General features: G+C 37.0%; 1 protein-coding gene across 1 annotated transcript; it reads left to right on the top strand.

Moving 5' to 3' along the window:
- The first annotated feature begins 12,884 nt into the window (after positions 1-12,884).
- Positions 12,885-15,982, top strand: LOC143553503 (FT-interacting protein 3). The gene is made up of 2 exons (XM_077043490.1): positions 12,885-12,932; positions 13,426-15,982. The coding sequence occupies exon 2, from the start codon at positions 13,442-13,444 to the stop codon at positions 15,770-15,772; it is 2,331 nt and encodes a 776-aa protein (XP_076899605.1). The 5' UTR covers positions 12,885-12,932; positions 13,426-13,441; the 3' UTR covers positions 15,773-15,982.
- Positions 15,983-20,955: the final 4,973 nt, after the last annotated feature.

Below are 20,955 nucleotides of genomic sequence, written 5' to 3'. Positions count from 1 at the left end.
TCAAAATTTTTTTTTCAGAGGGAAATGAAATTATTTTTCAAGTCTACTACTTCGTAAGAAGTTCGTTAGCTATGTTTAACAGAAAATTGATCCAACCTTGGAAAATGATAGATATACTGATTCTGTGTGCTTAACTAGTGAAGTTATTAGGCTTAAAAGGCTTTAGGACAGTCATTGTATGTTATGGTAACTTTTTATGGTGCGTAAAAGTAGATGTGATACAAACTAAAACTACTTGATTTTACGTGGAAACTCCTTACGAGTTTTGCATGTCTTCATATATATCTTTCCGAATGATAGGCAGAAAAGCGATTACCCAGTCATACACGAGCCCGTAAGTGTTCTGATTCCCGTGAAGATAGCTTTTCAAGAAACTGCAGTGATCCAGATTCGTGACTTGCAGTTGGTTACTACTCTGAAGTCTATGTAAATGGTTAAAAAAAAAAAACTTATGAGTTATTGAAACATTTTAGTGTTCAACATATCAAGACTTCTTAATCATGGAGTAAGAAAGAGAACGGGAAGGAGATGAAGAGTAATTACAAACTTAATCAGACACTAAGGGTCGAAGTCAATTAGGGGTGACTTGGGGAAAGCCAAATACGCTTTGAGAATAGATAGGAGGCATCTTAATCTCTGAGTTGTTGCCCACTTAATTTTTGAGCTTAATTGAACTTAACTCGTATCATAGAAACGATGAAAACCATCTTAAGTTATTTACCTGCTTACAACCTGTCTCTATATGTCATAATACAGCTAAACACGGATCTATGTGACAGTCACGTAATTAGTATGATTCCTGTTCGGATCTTTTCTAAAACGTAGTAGTCCCTATCGAGACTGAAATTTGATCCCTTATACTTTAATTTTTTAAAAGTTTCTTGTGCTTAGTTAGTTTTATGCTTTTTTAAATGGTTACTTGGACTTGATCGTGTCATTTAATTCTTAAATGGAAGTTTTAGAACTTAATTGCAAAATTTTCGAATTATAAGGGTTGATTTTGTAAATATAGGCGATGTTGTTAAACAGGCGAACTTGTGAATAACTTCGCCTAGGAGAAGTTAACCGTAACTTCGCCTGTATAACTTCGCCCCTATATAAGGATTTTCAAAGGTCATCTGTTCATAACTTTCAATATCAGCGAACTTATCTCGATTCACACAGCGAACTTATATTCGATTTTCATCTGATTACCTTTTTTCCGAGTTCAATCAGTATTCAAGGTGTGTTTGGGTTCTATATCTTATACTCGATGTTCGATGTTGTTAATCCTAGGTTGTTTCGACACCCGGTTAACGACCTCGGACGTTCGAAACCTATACCCGACTTCAAAACTTGTTTTACGTGTTCATGAGCAAACTGATCGTCCGGACTGCCTTAATACCATGTGTTTTAGTCTCCTAAATCGTCAAAATTGGCCGAAACACCAAACTTTTCAATGTTGATTCTGCTTACTGTTGTCGATTCAGTTTCAGGCGAACTTAAGGTTTAGGCGAAGTTATCCGTAACTTCGCCTGAGTCTAAACTTCGCCTGAGGCGATGTTGTGATGAGGCGAAGTTATCATTAACTTCGCATGGACCTTTTAAATTTTTAAATTATTAGACGAACTTAAAGATGAAGCGAAGTTGTTCCCAACTTCGCCTCAACTTTAACTTCGCCTATACAGAAGTTATCACAACTTCGCTCATGGTAATAGGCGAACTTGTGTTAAACCTTAACGTATATCTAACTTAGTTCGTTTGTTGCAGATATGGCTGCAGTAGCAGGTGCCGGAGGTGCTGGAGGCGATGACGGAGATAATCAGAGACAATTCTTTCCGGGTCACAACATGTTCATCACCTTAGACTCGGAAACGAGCGGAGTTGAAGACTACCGTGAGATCATCACATTCCTCATTCGCTCGAGGATATTCCACGCTATCACGACGACTCTGCCGATATCCTTACCCAATATCGAGGATTTCTGGCAGACGGTGGAATACGATTGCCGTGTTGAGCCCCCGGTTATGCGAGCAGCCGTCAACAATCAGGAGGTTCAGTTCTCATCTGAACAAATACGGGTGGCGTTACGTTTTGGAGAGGAGACTCGGAACGACCCTACGGAGTTTGTGGCTCCGTTTCGTGATGGAGCATTTCTAAGAATGGGCTATTCTGGTCCATTGGGCGATACCCAGAGACGGAAGGGGTTCCTGCTCGATCAGTGGCGCTTCCTCATGCACGTCATGATTGTGTGTATGTCTGGGAGGAAGGCGGGTACTGACGGTATGGGTGCTACCATGCAGTCCAATGACTGCACTGACCTATAACAAACGTTATAGCTTCAGTCAGATGGTCTTTTACGAGATCGATAGACAGAGGAGGGCGATGGCTCGTGAGCGGTTCATAATGTATCCAAGATTCATCCAGATGATCTTGAACCATGTGGCTCCAAATTTGCCACAACGACGCCCAATAAGATACGTGGAGAGTGTGAGCAAACGTATCTTTGCTCAATGCCGTACTTCGAGTGCGAGGAGCAAGCCTGAACGTCGTCCAAGGCATACTCCACTCTTTGGGTTCTTAATAAACCCGGGGTATGTGCCAGCTCGGGGGGATGAGTTCAGAGACCCTCAACCACAACAGGCAGGAGCAACTCGAGATGTACCTACTGTGCCTGTGGTGTCGGCTGAGGAGGATGTAGACCTTGATGCTGCATTTGGCGGCCAAGGATTCTTCGACATGGATCGTTTTGATCCACAAGAAGAAGTGCAGGTTTCTGCTGCACAGGTTCGGGAAGTGATTGTTACTAGAGCAGCTACGACGGTGGCTGACTCAGATCTTGACGACGTTATGGATGAGGCGAGGAGGATGTTGGTGACTAGAGAGAGGACGTTAGGAAAGAGAAAGAGAACGATGGATGATAGTGAATCAGAAGAAGAGGAAGAAGATATCCACAAGTTGATTAGACGTTCAAGACGTGAGAGGACAGGTGCAGGTATGAGAGCTGGAGAGACTTCAAGGGTTGTACGTTTTGCTCCATCCGCACTGTCAGGTATGTCGATTGTTCCTACTTCTGTACAGGTTACAAGCGCCGCGGATGTTCCCGTGGTGGCTACATCAGCTATCGGCATCCCATCCATCACACTACAGACGACGACTCCGGAGATTGTGTCGTTACCACCTCCAACGCTTACTCCTTCAGAGGTGGTGGCACAATTTGTAGAGTCTACCGTCATTGCAACTGCAGGGTTGTCGGTCACGATACCACCTGCGGTTACGTCCACAACTGCTTCTGATGTCTCGGTTACATTCGAGATCCCTGCTGAGTATACTCCAGATACATCTAACATGAGGTTTGATTTCGATGCAACCCTCTCAGACTCGGAGAGAATAGCTGCACTTGAACGGGTCGTGGCAGAGCAATCGAGGATAAACTTTATCCAGACCCAGGCTATTCAGCGCCTTGTAGCAGAGAATCAACTACAGTCGTCCCTCCTGGTTGAACATGGGCGAATTATAGATGCTATGAAGGAGTTCTTGGCATCTCAGGGGGAGACAGGCTGTAGAGGCGACGAGTTAAGGACGAAGAAGCGTTTTGATAGAGACGATGATCCCAATGCACCGAAAGGTGCAGGTGGTGAGTTGCCAAGAACTACTCAAGCTCTTGGGACTTCCACAGCTCAGGGGGAGTCTGCGGGTGCAGTTGGTGGTGATGAGGTGGTGATGGTTGATGATGATGATGATGTGATCGATGCGTTGAAAGAATTGGATGATGATATGTTAGAGGATGATGTGATGTTTGATGATGATGTGCTGCCTATTGAGGAGATTGAGAAGATTGGAGCACAGATTGTGATTGAAGATGAGATTGAAGAAAGTGAAATAATTGAAGAAAATGTTGAACACGAGATCCCAGATGTTGAGAAAGTCGATATGGGTACTGAGACAGTAATAGATGAGACTGAGTGGGAGGAGCAGCCTAGGTGAAAGGAAGGCTGTGCTCATTGGTTTGTTAAAACTAAGAAGCCTGCTGTTCCAACCATGTTCAAGAAGAGTTATAATATCAAAGGCTATGCTGAGTCGAAGAAAGGAATTATTTGTTGGCTATATGATGAACAGATAAAATTGTTTGTGGTGAAACGTTTTGATGGGATTCAGTATTTTAAAAGAACGTTGAGATCTCTCAATACACTGCCGGAATGTGAGGTGAAGGATTTGGCTAGATTGGGGCTGATCAATAGAAGCGACGACAACATGGCAAGGGTTATTGGGAAGATCGTGTGGAAAGAAAGCATAAAAGAGAAGAAGTTTGAGTTATTAAAGCCACAGAAGGGAAAGCTAGTAGAAGATAAAGAAAGGGGAATGAGAGCAGATGGCAAGCCATGGATGGTAATGAAGTACAAACCGATTCGATGCATTAAGGAGGTTCCAATGAAGATTATGCCTCAAGATGTGTTGAAGAATCTTAAATGGTGGTATGTTGATTGCCAGACTGCTGAAGCCGTGATGGAAGACGAAGACGAACAAGAAGTGCTGAGGGTGTATGATCCGATGCATCTTGTTAACTTATCGAAAGCTGATCTGCAAGTGTTGAATGAAAAGAAGATATTCTATATTCCTGCTTGGAAAGATGAAGCAAGGAAATATCAGCGAGTAGTCACGGTATGTGTTAGAGAAGGAGTGCATGCGTGAAGATACAGGATTACAAGACAAGAGCTTAAAGATCAAGATATGAAGCTACTGCCAAGGGGGAGTCTGTTGGTGCATAAATGTCAGTAGTTCATAGTCTAGTGTCTGTAATCGAGTCTGTAATATTATTTATGTTTTTGTTTAAGCGAAGTTGTTAACAAGTTCGCCTAGGCGAACTTGTTGAACAAGCGAAGTTATGGACAACTTCGCCTGAACATATCAGGCGAAGTTGTCGTGTATTTATATATAGGTTACGGGTGGTTTTGTGGTTAATCAATCAGTTGATAGTGTATCGTGAAGTTAGTCGTTTGAGTTAACCGAGAGTCTGTATCAGTGATTCATATCACGTGAGTTCAGTTATTAATATATAATGTGTTTCGGTTTATTCGTGTGTGTTTGTTTGGTTTGCTTTCTACGCTCGTAACGATCTACGCAGGGATTCCGCACCTGAGTAGACCGGGATATCTCATGTGATCCGTCCAGGGAACCTACATATTTGTCGTGAGTTTTGTTGGTGAATTTATTTTCTTTTGTTTACTTTTTTTGTGTCAGTCCGACACCGCAACGTGTGGAATTTTATTGCATATAATATTGACGAATTTATATTTTTATCGACTAAACCAACAACATGGCGCAACGCGCCAGTTGTGATACATAGTTTTTGTTAATGGCAAAAAAATTTCCAACGGGTTCACTGGTATTAGATGCTCTAACTTCATAGCTATATAGCCAGATATTAAAAAATTCGGGACCGTCTGGGTCGGGTAAGGTTCATCACATAATTAAAATCATTGGCGACCCATAATTTTTTTTCATGAGTGCTAGAAAAATTTTGTGTTCGGATGTCTATTAATGTGACATTCGTCAATTTCGGGTCTCGTTTGTATTCGTTTTTATCATGTAAACCGACCCATTTTGTAAACCAAAGCTTATGATATAATCAAAATGATGGATTTTATGTTACAATATTGTTTTACACTTGTTGGGTCTTGAAAACATTCTTTTTGGTCCTTAAAACTCCTTAAAATGACTTAAACCAAACTTTGGGGACTATTATTGACATTTACCAAAAACTTGTTTGACCATTTCAACCATCACATGCATCTTTACCCTATTTGTATGAACCATACTCTTACCATTATAAAAGCAAGGCTCCATACACCATTTTGGTTGTTCATCTTCTCCAAAATCTCTCTCAAATCCAAGTATTCATCTTCAACATTTTGTTATTTTGATTTCTTAAGGTCAACTAATTATAGTCTTTCATTTTAACTTGTTCATCTAATATTACTAACACTTGAATATGGTGGTACAACATATATATAATACACACCCCTTGTTTCCTTTATTTGTTACTTCACCGACTCCGGTTGGTTAAGTTTCGAATGTCATAAGGCAAGGCTTCATGGAGGACTTCGTGTTTTTGATATATACACACACACACATAACTTATTATACATATCACTTATGACTAACTTCTAACCATTTTAGTTTGTTCATCTTATTTACAAGTTCCATGGTGTGGGTTTGTATAAGACTAACCTCGGTTTGACCGAAACTAGTCCAAACCGGAAACCGAACTTTTGTTTACTAGTTTTGTTAAAATAGTTGTTTAAACATGTTTATTGCTAGATTTGAGTTTCAAAAATCATTTTTACAAGTTCTTTGATATTAAGCATATGGAATCCATCTATGAACTCGTTGGGAGATGGAAACCGAACTAAACCGAAACTTTTGCTTAAAAGACTTGTAGTTAACTTTTTAGTTGTAAAATTTAAGTTTTCTTCATTTATAAACCAATATACAAGTTTTATGATATTTGGGCATGTAGAAACCATCTATGAACTATTTGTGAGATGGAGACCATACCAAACCTAACTATACCGACTTTTACTCGCTTAAGACACACAAGTGTGTTTTTAGCCATCAAGACTTGTATATTTCTTTCAAAATAGTTTACAGACTGATTTTAATTATTTTCTTAAGTACTTGGAATTGTTGGATCCAACTTGATCTCATCACATAGTTTGGACCGACAAAACTGAATATTCGCTTAACGTGCGTTGTTAGTTTTAAACAATAGATCTACATACTTGGTTAAGTGTTAGTATATTTTAATGAGTTATCTCATAACAATTAATATGTTGGAAAGTTGACTTTGGGTTTGACCATTTGTCAAGACCCGAATCGACAACCCGAACACTCGTTAAAAACCCGTTTTAGTATCTTTGTCCCAAAGGAACTTGCATTTTAGCATTTTTCCCACCTTATTACTTAACACTGGTTAAGTAAATATTAAGGTTAGATACTTGAACCCGGTTTCGAGCAAACTTACATTTTTAAAGGGTTGTTATTATAAATTCTTAAATAGTTACATTTTAAACCTTGAACTTTAATTGTTTATTTTTTGCAAAAATTATTTTATTTAAAGATCTTCAAGACAACCATTCTAAATCCAATATTTTATTGTCATTTAGGCCTTGCTCGTTAAACTTCATCCATCCGGTTATTCATCTTTTATCGATCAAGTTTTATTCTTGAACGTGAGTAACTTCATACCCCGTTTTCTATCTTCTGTTTTGGGGTGACATTTCATACTTATTCAAATCAAATGCTTTATACTTAAGTCTTAAACCACAAACGTCGTTGTATACTTTACTTGAATAATTGCTCGATTTGGTGTTCTATGCTTATATGCCTATGTGTTTATCGCTTTCGATTGGTGGAATCTATAAATCCTAGACTACTTGGCATCCCCTTGTAGCAAGGTGTCGTTAACGTAATGCAATTAACGGTATTCTATTAAATCCTAGACTACTTGGCAATCCCTTGTAGCTAGGTGGCGCTAACGTAATTCTATTCGCGATTGTCAATTTATCCAAGTTTATAGCTATTATTTATGGTTTTGTATACTAGTTTTGTGGCTTTTCATACTATATATCTATTGATCAAACTTATGAATTGCTCACCAACCTTTGTGTTGACAACTTTATTTTATGAAATGTTACTGGTTTACATCTAGGTTGATTATGGAGTTCGGTGAAGAAAATGACACAAATACCGTTAGGATATTAGCAAAAATGAATAATATTTGATTTAATACATTTTGCTATATTTTGTTTTATTTGACTTATGAATATTTGGTTATGTGACATATTCGATGTTGTGAAATGAAATGAGTTTGTTAAATATTGTCGCTTTAAATAGTGTCATGCGCTTATGGGCAATAGTTACACCTCGGCATGTTCCGCCGCCTTTGATCGAGGTGTGACAATTAAGATGAATTTATTTTCAAGTCAAGTCATTGAAATTGTTTCGTAGAATTAAGTCAAGTCATTGATCTTTTTTTTTGTGTGTAGGATTGAATCAGGTCACCAATATTGTTTTTGGAGTTAAGGTCACCCAAATATTTTGTGTTTGGAGTTAAGGTAATTGGTTTAGCTAACTTTAAGCTGTTTGGTAGCCTCTTAATGTTAAGAGGTAGACTTAAGTCTGAATAGTTAAGATTTCAGAGGTAGCTTTTTAATCGTTCAGACTTAATGTTACCTCTTAACTATTAATAGGTTATAAACCATTCTTAATGACCATTAAGCGGCTACCAAACAGCCCCTAACTGTTTAAAGTATGGTGGACTTAATTTAATAAGTTTAGAGGAATCAACAGATAACGTTTCAATTGAATAATAATTAAAAACTACAAAAATTTAAAAGAGGCGCTAAAGAAATATGAAATACATGTCAACAGTTGTGTTGGTCAAAATATGAGACATTCAAAATCAAAGATTGTCAAGTTCATGTCTATAAAGAGTTAAATCAAGATTTCTATACCAACATGAAGATGAAGAAATCGCAAGACTAATCCATTGAAGATCTATTAATAACTTAGTTATGGTAGGTTGTTAGTTTAATTAAACTTAGGATAATTTTATAAAATATATTTAAATGTAATTGTTTAAATATTATTGAATTTTAAATTATATTCAAAAGGCTTTTTCATCTTTTAGGTATGTCTTCCATTCAAACATTGCCTAGAAGGCTAGAAGATATAACTATAATCAAATGAAGAAGTCAAATCCATGGATTGTAAAGTATGAAGCCTTGGTTGAAGTCACTAAGGTTTGTTTAGCTAGTTTGGTGCAAAACTTGGTTTTCACTCCATTAAGAAGTGGAAGTGAAAGTGATCCTGGGATCGACCGCCCGGTGTCTAATCGCTATCCTAACATCACAAATGCTTGGATATATGCTGTTGGCTGATAACATTTCAAACTTTCAAATTTTTACCCACACCTCCCAACTTTCACCTGATTTGTTTATAACTCTTCCGAATTTAACGGACCCTAACTCTGTAAGTTTTCGTGCTTAATAAAAAGCATGTTGCGGGCCCCACACCATCTTTTTCCTTCAACATAAAACCCAACTACCTCCATTACCACCACCCACCGACCATCTCCGCCACCGCCTAGGTTAACCCGAACCCGATCTGTATAGCTAAATGGGTTCACAAATTTGAATTGAAACAGACCGTACCCATTTATACCAAACCAAAACCCGCAAATTACTTGTCGTGTGCGAACAACCAATATCAAGTTCACCAACAAAAACCCAATCGGAACCACCGGCACTGACATGTTAAACTAGTTATTCTCTATGTTTTCGGCTTTTCGCTAAGTATTGCTATGAAATCAGAATCTTTCAGTCACTCTTGTCGATATGATTCAGATTCTAACTGTTTTTCTTGTCTTCTCTTTTGACTTCAAATTCAATCCGGTTGGATCTGGGCTTTACTCATTGACCCGCATTTCAAAAGCAGAACCGATTACTTGAGTATGGCTTAATAGTTAAGCCCACGATGTCTAAAAATAGATTTAGGTAGGGTTGTTCATGAGTCGAGCCAAGTTAAGCTGGGGAAAATTTAGGCTCGACTAAGTTTCAAAACCGAGCTGGAAATTATAGTTGTGGCGGTGATGGTAGTGGAGGCTGTTGGGGTTTTATGTTGAAGGAAGAAGATGGCGTGAGACCCACAACATACTGTTTATTAATAAAATTTGTCACGTCGGCACGAAAACTAACGGAGTTAGGGTCCTTTAAGGTCGAGAGTGCCCAAAACAAATAGAGTGAAATTTAGGAGTGATGGGTAACAAATTGAAAGTTGAGAGTTTTATCGTAGTGTGAAAAGTATTCTAATTAGGTCATTTAACTTTAAAAAGTGTTATAATTAAGTCACTCAACTTTCATATTTTATTTAATTAAAGGTTTTAACATGATTTTTTTAGCATTTTTCTTCTTTGTTTAACATAGGAAATTTTTTTAATCTTTTTTTTGATGTTGACGTTAAGTGGCGACGCGAATTTTATTTCTTATTTTTGAATTTTAATATAATTAAAGTTTTTTAAAATTTTCTAAATTTAACTACATATATTGCAAATTCCGACCCCCACATCTTATCCCCCATTTCTTTTTGACGCACAAACAAAATCAGTGAGACTCTATTTGAAGATTTAGTGACCCGATTTAAAGAAAATATACATAAGTGACCTAATTAAAACAATTTTAAAATTTGGTTACTATTTTATAAGATATTATCTATTAAAAACTAATACGATAATTTAATTATGGAAATTTAAATTTGAAGTAGAACCATGAATTAATGTAATTCTTTATTAACTATTAGATTAGATTTGATACTGCATTTTAGTTTGAATAAGGTCCACCTTAATTAAACAAAAACACTTAAGTATTAATTCATCAAAGACAAGATTTATTAACCAAATTCTTTCAGTTATTTTATTGAAAGTTCTTTCTACGCCTGTAAACGAACCGAACGTTCGTTGAACAGTTCGTGAACCGTTCGGCGGGAAGTTCGTTTATGTTCGTCTATTTAATAAACGAACGAACATGAACGCAAAACTTGTGTTCGTTTAATTAAACGAACGAACACGAACACATGTTCCGTTCGTTCATTTATGTTCATGAACGTTCGTTTATGTTCGTTTATGTTCGTTTATGTATTAATAGAAAATAATTAAATATTATCTAGATATGTCATTTGCTTAAAGGTTTTATATTTGTTAATTTGTGTTCGTTTATGTGTTTTCATTTAAGTTTGTTTGTGTTCATTCGCATTGGTTCATATATGTTTATTTATGTTCGTTTATCTTTGTTTAGCTATGTTTGTTTAGATTTTAAACAAAGGAACATAAACGAACACAAATGTCCATTTTTAAATAAACGCACATGAACATAAATATTTATTTGATTAATTATAAAGTTAAATGAACGAACACGAATATGCCCTTGTTCGTGTTCATTCGATTCGTTTACAGGCTTTCAATATTCACATTGATGAATAAATCGGTCTTATTCTCTAGCCTTTACCGATTTTATTTGTGTTCGTTTGTGTTCGTGAAACGTTCGTGAATACATTAATTTCCTTAATGAACGAACACGAACAAAAAATCTCGTTCGGTAAGTGTTCGTGAACCGTTTGTGAACACAATTTTTTCTTAACGAACGAACATGAACAAGGCCTTCGATCAGTTCGTTTACGGTCCTAGTTCTTTCTTTTGTCACACATACACAACATTGAAAGGGTAAAAAATGAAGGTGACACGGACTTTGCACGTGGGATAGTGCTGACCATTGTTCTATAGCAAAAAACTACTGAAGTTAAATACTTTTATCGCCCCAAGACACCCTGTATTCTTGGTTACTAGTCAAACAGTCCTCTTACTTTATTGTATTCTACTTTTATCGTATCTATTTAATTGTTCTTAATTTTTTTTTGCCTATTTTCTTGTTCTTTTTTTGTTGAAAACTACAGACAAAAGTTAGAAAATTAATACTTGATATATACCTATGAATCGACATAATATTTTCTTACCAAAGTAAAGTTTTGATAAGCTATACTTATGTTTAGTTGTCGTGTTTGCCCATAGCAAAATAACACGCCAACATGTTTTTGTTTAACTGCTTAGTGAAGACGTATGCATAGTATAACTAATTTAGCTGTAAAAGTCATTCTTATTGTTTGTTCGAATCTTGTTGAATTATAATTCTTATTTCTTAATGATTAAACTAAAATCCCCTGTCCGACAATTTGACTTGAACACCAACTAGTTGCGACATGAGACACGTAACGATGACTATATCGTCTCACATCCACCATTGATACATGTGTCATTAAACATACAATATTCATGTTAACCCCCCTTAAAATGACTATGATTTACAAATCATAGTTTACTTCTTTCGTGTATTAATAAATCCACAAAAAAACTTTTAAAAATCGATATCAAAATACCATCTTCAAATTAACTTCTTAAACATTTCACTTCCTTACTATAAATTTTTATTCATATCATTTTATGATGACCAAATAATATCGGGTTTTCAACATCAATCTTACACTGAATCATGTACCGTCGATATCAATCTTTTGAAATTTCTAAATCGGTACTTGTATTTTACCTATTTTTCTTTTTGCCTTCATACCAATACTTTCTGAATATTTTCGATATCGTTACTGAGCTTATCCCTAACCTCATAATTTCATATATAAAGACCACCATTTAGTCCACAACAAAAGGCACCAATTAAAAATACTTATAATAAACAAGAGCCCATAAATAATAAGCATAAAAGCCAAGGGCCCATATGCAATAAACCCAATTCTACACTCTTCCTTAAAGCAACAACAACACAACACAGACAGTCAGACAGACAGACAGACATACCCACCACCACCTCCTTCTCTCTCTCTCTCTCTCTCTCTTTCTCTCTCTCTCTCTAAAACACTCACTTTCTCTCTCTAAAACCACAGTTCCCACTGCACCTTTTTTACTTCAATCTCAAATCTTGTTCAAACCCTCTTCAATGAATCTTGATCAAACTGTTGGTTCATTAATTAGCTCAAGAATCCACACAGATCTCCCATGAGATCTTGCTTTCAATATTGTTAATCTTCAGTAAGGTATATATATATATATACACACACACAGACACACACATTTGTCTTTGAATCTGTTTTGAATGTAGTAGGTACATGGTTTGATTAGATGAACATTTATGTGATTTTAGGGTTTTCTTGATTCTATAATAAAGTTTTGATTTTTTTAGTGTTTTCAATTTGTTTGGTGAAGTTAAGTGTGTTGTAAATTAGGGTTTTGATTATTATTATTTTTTTTACTTTTTGTTGTTTTGAAGTTTAGTGTTTTCAGTAAGCACTCAGATCTGAAGCCTGCTACCTAACTTTATAAAGTTTATCAGGTCTAATAAATGTAAAATTTTTTTACTACTTTGTAGTTTGTTTATTATGTTTATTTCATGAATCACTAGGATTTGTGTGTAAATTCTGTCTGATATTAACAAGTTCAGTAATGTAAGCATTATTATTAGCCATTATTAAAACTTTTGATTGTTAAAATTTTGATATATTTTTTTTCAATAAAGACATAATCAAGATGATCTGTTATTAATAAGTTCAGTAATGTAAGTCTTATTATTAGCTATTATGAAAACTTTAGATTGCTAAAAATTCTAATCTTTTTTCAAGTTATGATATGATTGAGATGTTCTGTAATGTAAGCTTTATTATTAGGCATTACATTAGCTATTCTACAAACTTTAGATCGTATAAATTTCTTATCTCTTTTCAAGTTAGGACATGATTAAGATGATCTGTTATAAATAAGTTCAGTAATGTGAGTCTTATTATTAGTTATTATGAATACTTATTGTTGAAAGTTTGATCTTTTTTCAGTTAGGACATAATCAAGATGATGCACAGACCTCCACCTGATGATTTCTCCCTCAAGGAGACAAAACCGCACCTCGGTGGCGGGAAAATCACCGGGGATAAGGTCACGAGCACGTATGACCTCGTTGAGCAAATGCAATACTTATATGTTCGTGTGGTGAAAGCGCGGGACTTACCCGCGAAGGATGTTACGGGTAGTTGTGACCCGTATGTTGAGGTTCGGTTGGGAAACTACAAGGGTACAACTCGTCATTTTGAGAAAAAGTCTAATCCAGAGTGGAACCAAGTGTTCGCTTTTTCTCGAGATCGGATCCAGTCAACTATGCTTGAAGTCACTGTGAAAGATAAAGATTTTATAAAAGATGATTTCATGGGTTGGGTGTTGTTTGATTTAACTGAGGTTCCAAAACGGGTCCCACCGGATAGCCCGTTAGCTCCCCAATGGTATCGGTTGGAAGATCGTAAAGGGGTCAAGCAGAAAGGAGAGATAATGTTGGCGGTTTGGTGGGGTACACAAGCAGATGAAGCGTTTCCCGAGGCTTGGCATTCAGATGCTGCAACGGTTGGTGGGTCCGACGCGCTCGCTAATATCCGGTCAAAAGTGTATCTTTCGCCTAAACTTTGGTATCTTAGGGTTAATGTGATTGAAGCACAGGATTTGATACCGAGTGACCGAACTCGGTTTCCTGAAGTTTATGTAAAAGCGAGTCTTGGAAATTTTCAGACGTTAAGGACTCGGATTTCTATGAACAAGTCTATAAACCCAATGTGGAATGAAGACTTGATGTTTGTAGCTGCAGAACCGTTTGAAGAACACTTGATTTTGAGTGTTGAAGATCGGGTCGCGCCTAATAAAGACGAGACTCTTGGAATGTGTGTGATCCCGTTACAATATGTGGATAGGCGGTTGGATCATAAAGCGATTAACACTCGGTGGTTTAATCTTGAAAAGCATATTATGATTGATGGTGAAAAGAAGAAGGAAGTTAAATTTGCTAGTAGGATTCATACGAGGATATGTTTAGAAGGCGGTTATCATGTTCTTGATGAGTCAACTCACTACAGTAGTGATCTCAGACCAACTGCTAAACAGTTATGGAAGAACAGTATTGGTGTTCTTGAAGTTGGAATCTTGAATGCTCATGGGTTGACTCCGATGAAGTCCAAAGATGGTCGTGCGACAACTGATGCGTATTGTGTGGCCAAGTACGGTACAAAGTGGGTCCGTTCTAGAACGATTATCGACAGTTTTACTCCAAAGTGGAACGAGCAGTACACATGGGAGGTTTTCGATCCGTGCACGGTTATAACTATTGGTGTGTTTGATAACTGTCATTTGCAAGGTGGAGATAAAGGTAACGGGGCACGGGATTCGAGGATCGGTAAGGTTAGGATCCGTCTCTCGACTCTCGAAACTGATCGCGTGTATACTCACTCGTACCCACTTCTGGTTTTGCATCCGACCGGGGTGAAAAAGATGGGTGAGATTCATTTAGCAGTGCGGTTTACATGCTCGTCTTTGTTAAACATGATGCATATGTACTCGCAACCGTTATTGCCCAAAATGCACTATATTCATCCGTTAACCGTCACCCAGCTTGACAGCTTGAGACACCAAGCCACTCAGATTGTGTCAATGCGGCTGAGCCGAGCAGAGCCTCCTTTAAGAAAAGAGATAGTTGAGTACATGCTTGATGTGGGGTCACATATGTGGAGTATGAGAAGAAGTAAGGCTAACTTTTTTAGAATCATGGGCGTTTTTGGTGGTTTGATTGCGGTTGGAAAGTGGTTTGATCAGATATGTAATTGGAAGAATCCGATCACTACGGTTTTAATTCACATTCTGTTTCTGATACTCGTTTTGTATCCCGAGCTAATACTGCCAACTATATTTCTCTATCTGTTTTTGATTGGAGTTTGGTATTACCGATGGAGGCCAAAGAACCCTCCTCATATGGACACACGCCTCTCATGTGCGGATAACGCGCACCCTGATGAACTCGATGAAGAATTCGACACCTTTCCGACTTCTCGCCCTCCTGATGTCGTCAGGATGAGGTATGACCGGTTGAGGAGTATTTCTGGTAGGATTCAAACCGTGGTCGGTGATTTGGCGACACAAGGTGAAAGGCTTCAGTCTTTGCTGAGCTGGAGGGACCCACGAGCGACTGCACTGTTTGTTATATTCTGTTTGATTGCTGCTATTGTTTTGTATGTCACGCCTTTTCAAGTTGTGGCTCTGTTGACGGGTTTTTATGTGCTGAGACACCCGAGGTTTCGCCACAAGCTGCCTTCTGTCCCGCTCAACTTCTTTAGGCGATTGCCTGCGAGGACAGACTGCATGCTTTGAGAAAATGATCAACAAATTCTGGTAAGATGGATACAATTTTCTTGGAATAGTATTTTGTACATCTTGTGGTTGGTTCTCAACTTGAATCTTGAATGTGTGATCTTTTGGTTTGTAGCTGTTAGGTTATGATTTTGATTTGAATCTTATTAATAGTTGTTATTACTTATTAGTAGTAATGGTTTATTGCTAATGAATTATGAATCTACCTGATGTTTCTTGAATTAGTGGAGGATTCCAGTTTCTGATATGTTGGTTTCTTGTTGATGAATGTAAGTTATTTGATATATCTATTTTAGTCTAATGTTAATGTGACAAACTGACAATGAGAGTGGTATCTTTAAAAAAGTAATGAGACAAAATGACACATAATATTTTCTGTTAAATAGATGGTGACTTTTGTTTTAGTTTCAGTAGTGAGATGATGAAAGTGGGAAGCAGGCAAAAATATACAACACTCCTGGAATTATAAAGTCTCTGTACCCATGTGCAAATGAACATGTTTTTATTCTGAAAGGGTATGTGAGAGTACATTGGTCTGGGGACTATCTTGCCCACATGCATTTTTTTTAATTATTTTCTCATGTTTTACATGGAGTGAAATTGATTCTGATTGTTTTGTTTCAGAGTAGTTGCAACAAAACCTGTTTAGTTGTCTTGCATTATGCAATGTCACAGCCATTTTTATCTTAAAAAAGCGAACCAATCTCACTACATCTAGACATGTGAAACTATATCTATGACTTAAGTAAAATAATCATATAACCTTGGTTTTAAAATTTAAAGAGCGGCTTTAGGTCCTGAAAGCGGAGGCATAACTTTGCTATGCTAGGCGTTGCTCTATGTAGTGAAATTGATTATGATTATTTGGCGTCCTCCGCTAATTGTCAGCTTTATTAACCATCTATAGCTAGACGTGCACAAAATCGGGTATTTAAAAAAACCCGGAACCGGGTAGGAACCGGTTCCAGGTATGGCCAACAAAAGTCAAGCCAGATTCGGGTCCGGAACCGGTTATCTTGTGCATCTCTAATCTATAGCCACTATCTAGTTTCACATGGTCACTCTCAAAACAAAATGTCTTTCATGTTGATGTGTATTTTATTTATGGCAAATAGTTTCTGTAAGTGGTTATGATGTCTTAATTCAAATAATAATAAGACAATGTTGTGTTAGATGCAATGGTAAGGTGAGAATCTTGGCCCACATGGACTGTTTTCATTCCATTATGGAGGTGGTTTGGTACTTTGGTCAATCAAGGACGACTACACATCTTCTGCACTTTAAATATGTAGCTTTCAGTTAAGAATTTTCCACGCATGGTGTCTGGATACTTTAGATACAATAAAAAATGGATAAAATAAAGTGTTCATGCATAGTAATATAACATTAATTGCCTGTTATTGTAAGTGTTAAAAGGATATTCACCCGCGCCACAACCTGGCTCTCTCTAGCCATAAGAACACCCTCCGACCATAACTTCGTAATTCGTATTAGATGTATGAGTTTCAGATTCACGACTTCATGTACAGTGTGTTCAAATGAGCTTTCAGATTCTTCCCCTCTTGTAATTCTGTATTCTTATCTACATATCCAGAGTTATTATTATATATACTACTAGGATAAAAATTACGAAGAAGTATACATTTACAAATTCATACCAAAATAATTAAATAAATAATAATTAAATAAATAATAACATAGCTTGATAGAGCTATGTTAAGTTAAAGGAAATGAGCTCAAAGCTAGGCTCAGCCCCCTACATCAGATGTGTAAAAACTTGTCTCGGGAATGGCTAAGACTTGACGGAGTCACGGGGCTGGATTTGACCCGACACCAGTGGCGAAGCTTGGACTAAGACACCGGGGGGCCGAACTCAAAATGTATACAAAATTTCACAAATAAAGGAGGCCGGGCTCAAATTTTCGGCTATAAACGACTAAATTTACACTACGTATAAAAAAATCCGGCCGAAAACGGCTAAATTTTACACTACGTATAAAATTTACTACGTGTAAAAACGTTCGGCCGAAAACGGCTAAATTTACACTATGTATAAAAATGTTCGGCTGAAAACGACTAAATTTACACTACGTATAAAAAATTCCGGACGAAAACGGGTAAATTTACACTACTGCGTAAAAAAACAGGGGATGACGGGGCCACCCGGGCCCTAAGCATCCTTCGCCACTACCCCGACACTCACCCATGCCATTAACCATATAGGCAGAGAGGGGAGATAAATTAATTCATTAAGAAACAAATTCATTTAATCTTTTAAACTTCTAATTTCCTTTTAATTTTCAAAATTAAGATAAAACACAAAGAAATTAGTAGTCCAATATTCGTTGTTATATTTTTGCTTCCTATTGTTGGTAAGTTATTAAAAACAGGTACTATTTATCAAATAAGCTTTGATGAAGTATCCAAAGTTGCTACTTATCAAATTATTTAAGTTAAAAAAAATGATTTGAGAATATAAAAAAATAATTCAAATGACAAAAGATGAATAAAAACAGGTTCATACTACATGTACCCAAAAAAGAGTATTTTAATTATGTATCATCTCTCTTTTATCATATCAATCCTTCCATTTTTTCAAGAGCTTATTTTCTAAATCAAATAATCAATCAAATTTATAGGACGGTTGGCTAGTAAAGGGTATGTATGCACGGATTGCCCTGTAGATTTATTATCATGGGTTTTTCTAATTACACCTTACTTTATTTTTTGCTTTTCTACGAACACCTAGGGGGTGTTTGGTACAGAGAATGGAAAAGGAGAGAAAATAGAAATGGAAATGGAATTGTAGAGAAAGAGAATTGGTATGGAGAATGAGAATCATTTCTCTTGTTTGGTACACGAGAAAATAAACAGAGAACTCTTCCATACCCAACCCCACCTCCACCCAACCTGACACCACTCACCATCGCAGCCCCACCACCACAGCACCACCACCACAGCCCCACACCACCAGCACCACCACCACAGCCCTTTCTTCAACCACAGCCCACCACCACCGGCTGCCGCCACCAAATCCCCTTCTTCAACCACAGTACACAAGAAATTAAAAAGATTCAAATTTTTGGAACATAAGATATAGAAAAAGGAGGCTCAGATCTGTCATCACTGCCTCTTTGGAGATTTTGTGGTGGTGGTTGTGGTGGCGATGATGATGATAATCAGAAGCCACCTGCGACCACCGCCGATTTCCACCATCACTGTCACCCACCTGCGACCACAATCACCCGACCATCTGAAAACCCTAACCTACCATTAACCACCACTTGAAACCCTAATCTCCGTTCACCCGTACCACCTGCAACCTACAACCGGTTACCATCTCTGTGTTCACCACTGCGAACGGCGGAGACGGGGTTGTGGTTGCAGACTTGGAGACGAGGTGGCGGCCGGAGACGGGGTAGTGGCCGGAGACGAGGTGGTGACATGCTATGAGGAGGCTGCTGAGAAATTGATTTCTCTTTGTTTTAAAGAGAAATTGAATTCTCTAGTTTTAGAGAAATAGAAAGAGAAATAGAAATGAAAAGTGGAAAACAAACATAAGAAATATTTCTAATTCCATTTCTCCCCAATCAAATCCCTCTACCAAACACCCCCCTAATTTACTTGCATTATTATAGTTGACTATAAGACCCAATTGAATTTAGTTTGAAATCTGAATCATTTAAAAAAAAATCTCTCTTTTTAAATTTCTATGGTTTACTTTAGTTTTACAACTATATATTAATCTTTGTAAGTTACTTTTATTATTGTCGAGTTATTATAGCTATTCATAGATTGTAAATTCCATTGTAAATAAAATAACTTCAATTCTCAAAACATGACACCAGGGTGATGATGGAAGACTATGCGAGTTTGTGGTTTTCACTAGCTGGATACTTGAACTTCACGAGTTTTATCTCACCGCATTGTTGTGCCTTCGGGCTAGTGTTCACGTACGTTGGCCTCAGGTGAGAGTTTTTCCCATATCGAATGTCGAGTGTGTCTCAATGTGGTGTATTTAGCCAGTAGTCCATTTGAAGGATTCGTTGGCCGTTAAAAAAAACTATTTATAGAATGTGTGTTGTAGACTAGGGTGTCAAAAGCAACACCCAAAGAAAAATAGTGCTTGTATATTGAAAATAGTGTAAAAATATAAACCAGCAAATGAAGTTGGAAGATAGGTAGAACATGCAGGATATGTTCATGGCATAAAGAGTGTAGTAATATGAGTTTAGTAATACAAATCAAGCATAAATTGGACTGCAAATGGTGTAGGAAACACAATGTAACTCAATACGAATCAAGGTTAAACTGTATAATGAAAAGAGTGTAAATATGAGTTTAATATGAATAGGAATCAAGCTTCAAATTAGAAGAATGTGCTTGTTAAAGCACGATGAGGTTAAGTCTCTTTTAAATAAAAGATGAAAAGACACAAATAGTAATACAAAAAAGAAAGATATTTTATTGGGGTATGATTAGTAACGGGTGTGGGGCTTCATTTATGCACCTTGTTCCCAAATCGAAGAATCATCATTTGTTCAACGATTTTCGTTTGATAAGTCTAACCAAGTGTATGTGCAACATGATTTTAAACATTTGGCTAACCGGATTAAAGGGGAAAATGAACTCGGTTATTTCTTGAAAAATAGAAACATTTTTGATGGTCCTCTTATTGTAATTGAGATCCTATCTTGGCTAAAAATTCAACGATTCCAGGGCTAATATTTAAAATCAATTTAAACAAAGTCTTCGACTTGATTAGTTGGGTATTTATTGACTCGATTATGCAACAAATGGATTTTCCTTGATAAATGTTGGCTTTGAGTTAAAGGGGTTCTTTCTTCGACTTGTGCCTTGGTTTCAATGAATGGCTCCCCGCCATGAGAATCCCGATGTCAAAGAGGGGCCCGTAAGAGCGACTAAGATCGTGCCACCTTACCTAAATTAAGTTTTAACTTCTTTTTATTTATTTTAATTGAAAGTAAAACCATTACATACCATATTAAAAAAAAACTACCATGCATACGACCTACCTGATAGTGACGAGGTGTTTTTCACTTCTTCAGCGGATGCCCTTATTCTTCTTTAACGTCTTATTACAAGTTTGGTAAGCTATCATAATGGTGCGTCCATTTCTTCAAGTTCACTTGATTTTAATAATGAATTTTGATACAATGTTA

This window comes from Bidens hawaiensis, unplaced genomic scaffold (assembly GCF_021521415.1).
Source record: "Bidens hawaiensis isolate Kalapana, Puna unplaced genomic scaffold, B.hawaiensis_p1.1 tig00017252_1, whole genome shotgun sequence".
NCBI classification, from domain to species: Eukaryota; Viridiplantae; Streptophyta; class Magnoliopsida; order Asterales; family Asteraceae; genus Bidens; species Bidens hawaiensis.
The sequence above is the reverse complement of the archived record's forward strand: the minus strand, read 5'-3'. Positions and strand labels throughout refer to the sequence as shown.

Coding starts and splice junctions, on each gene's coding strand:
- LOC143553503 (XM_077043490.1), top strand. CDS start 13,442: ATGATGCACAGACCTCCACCTGATGATTTCTCCCTCAAGGAGACAAAA.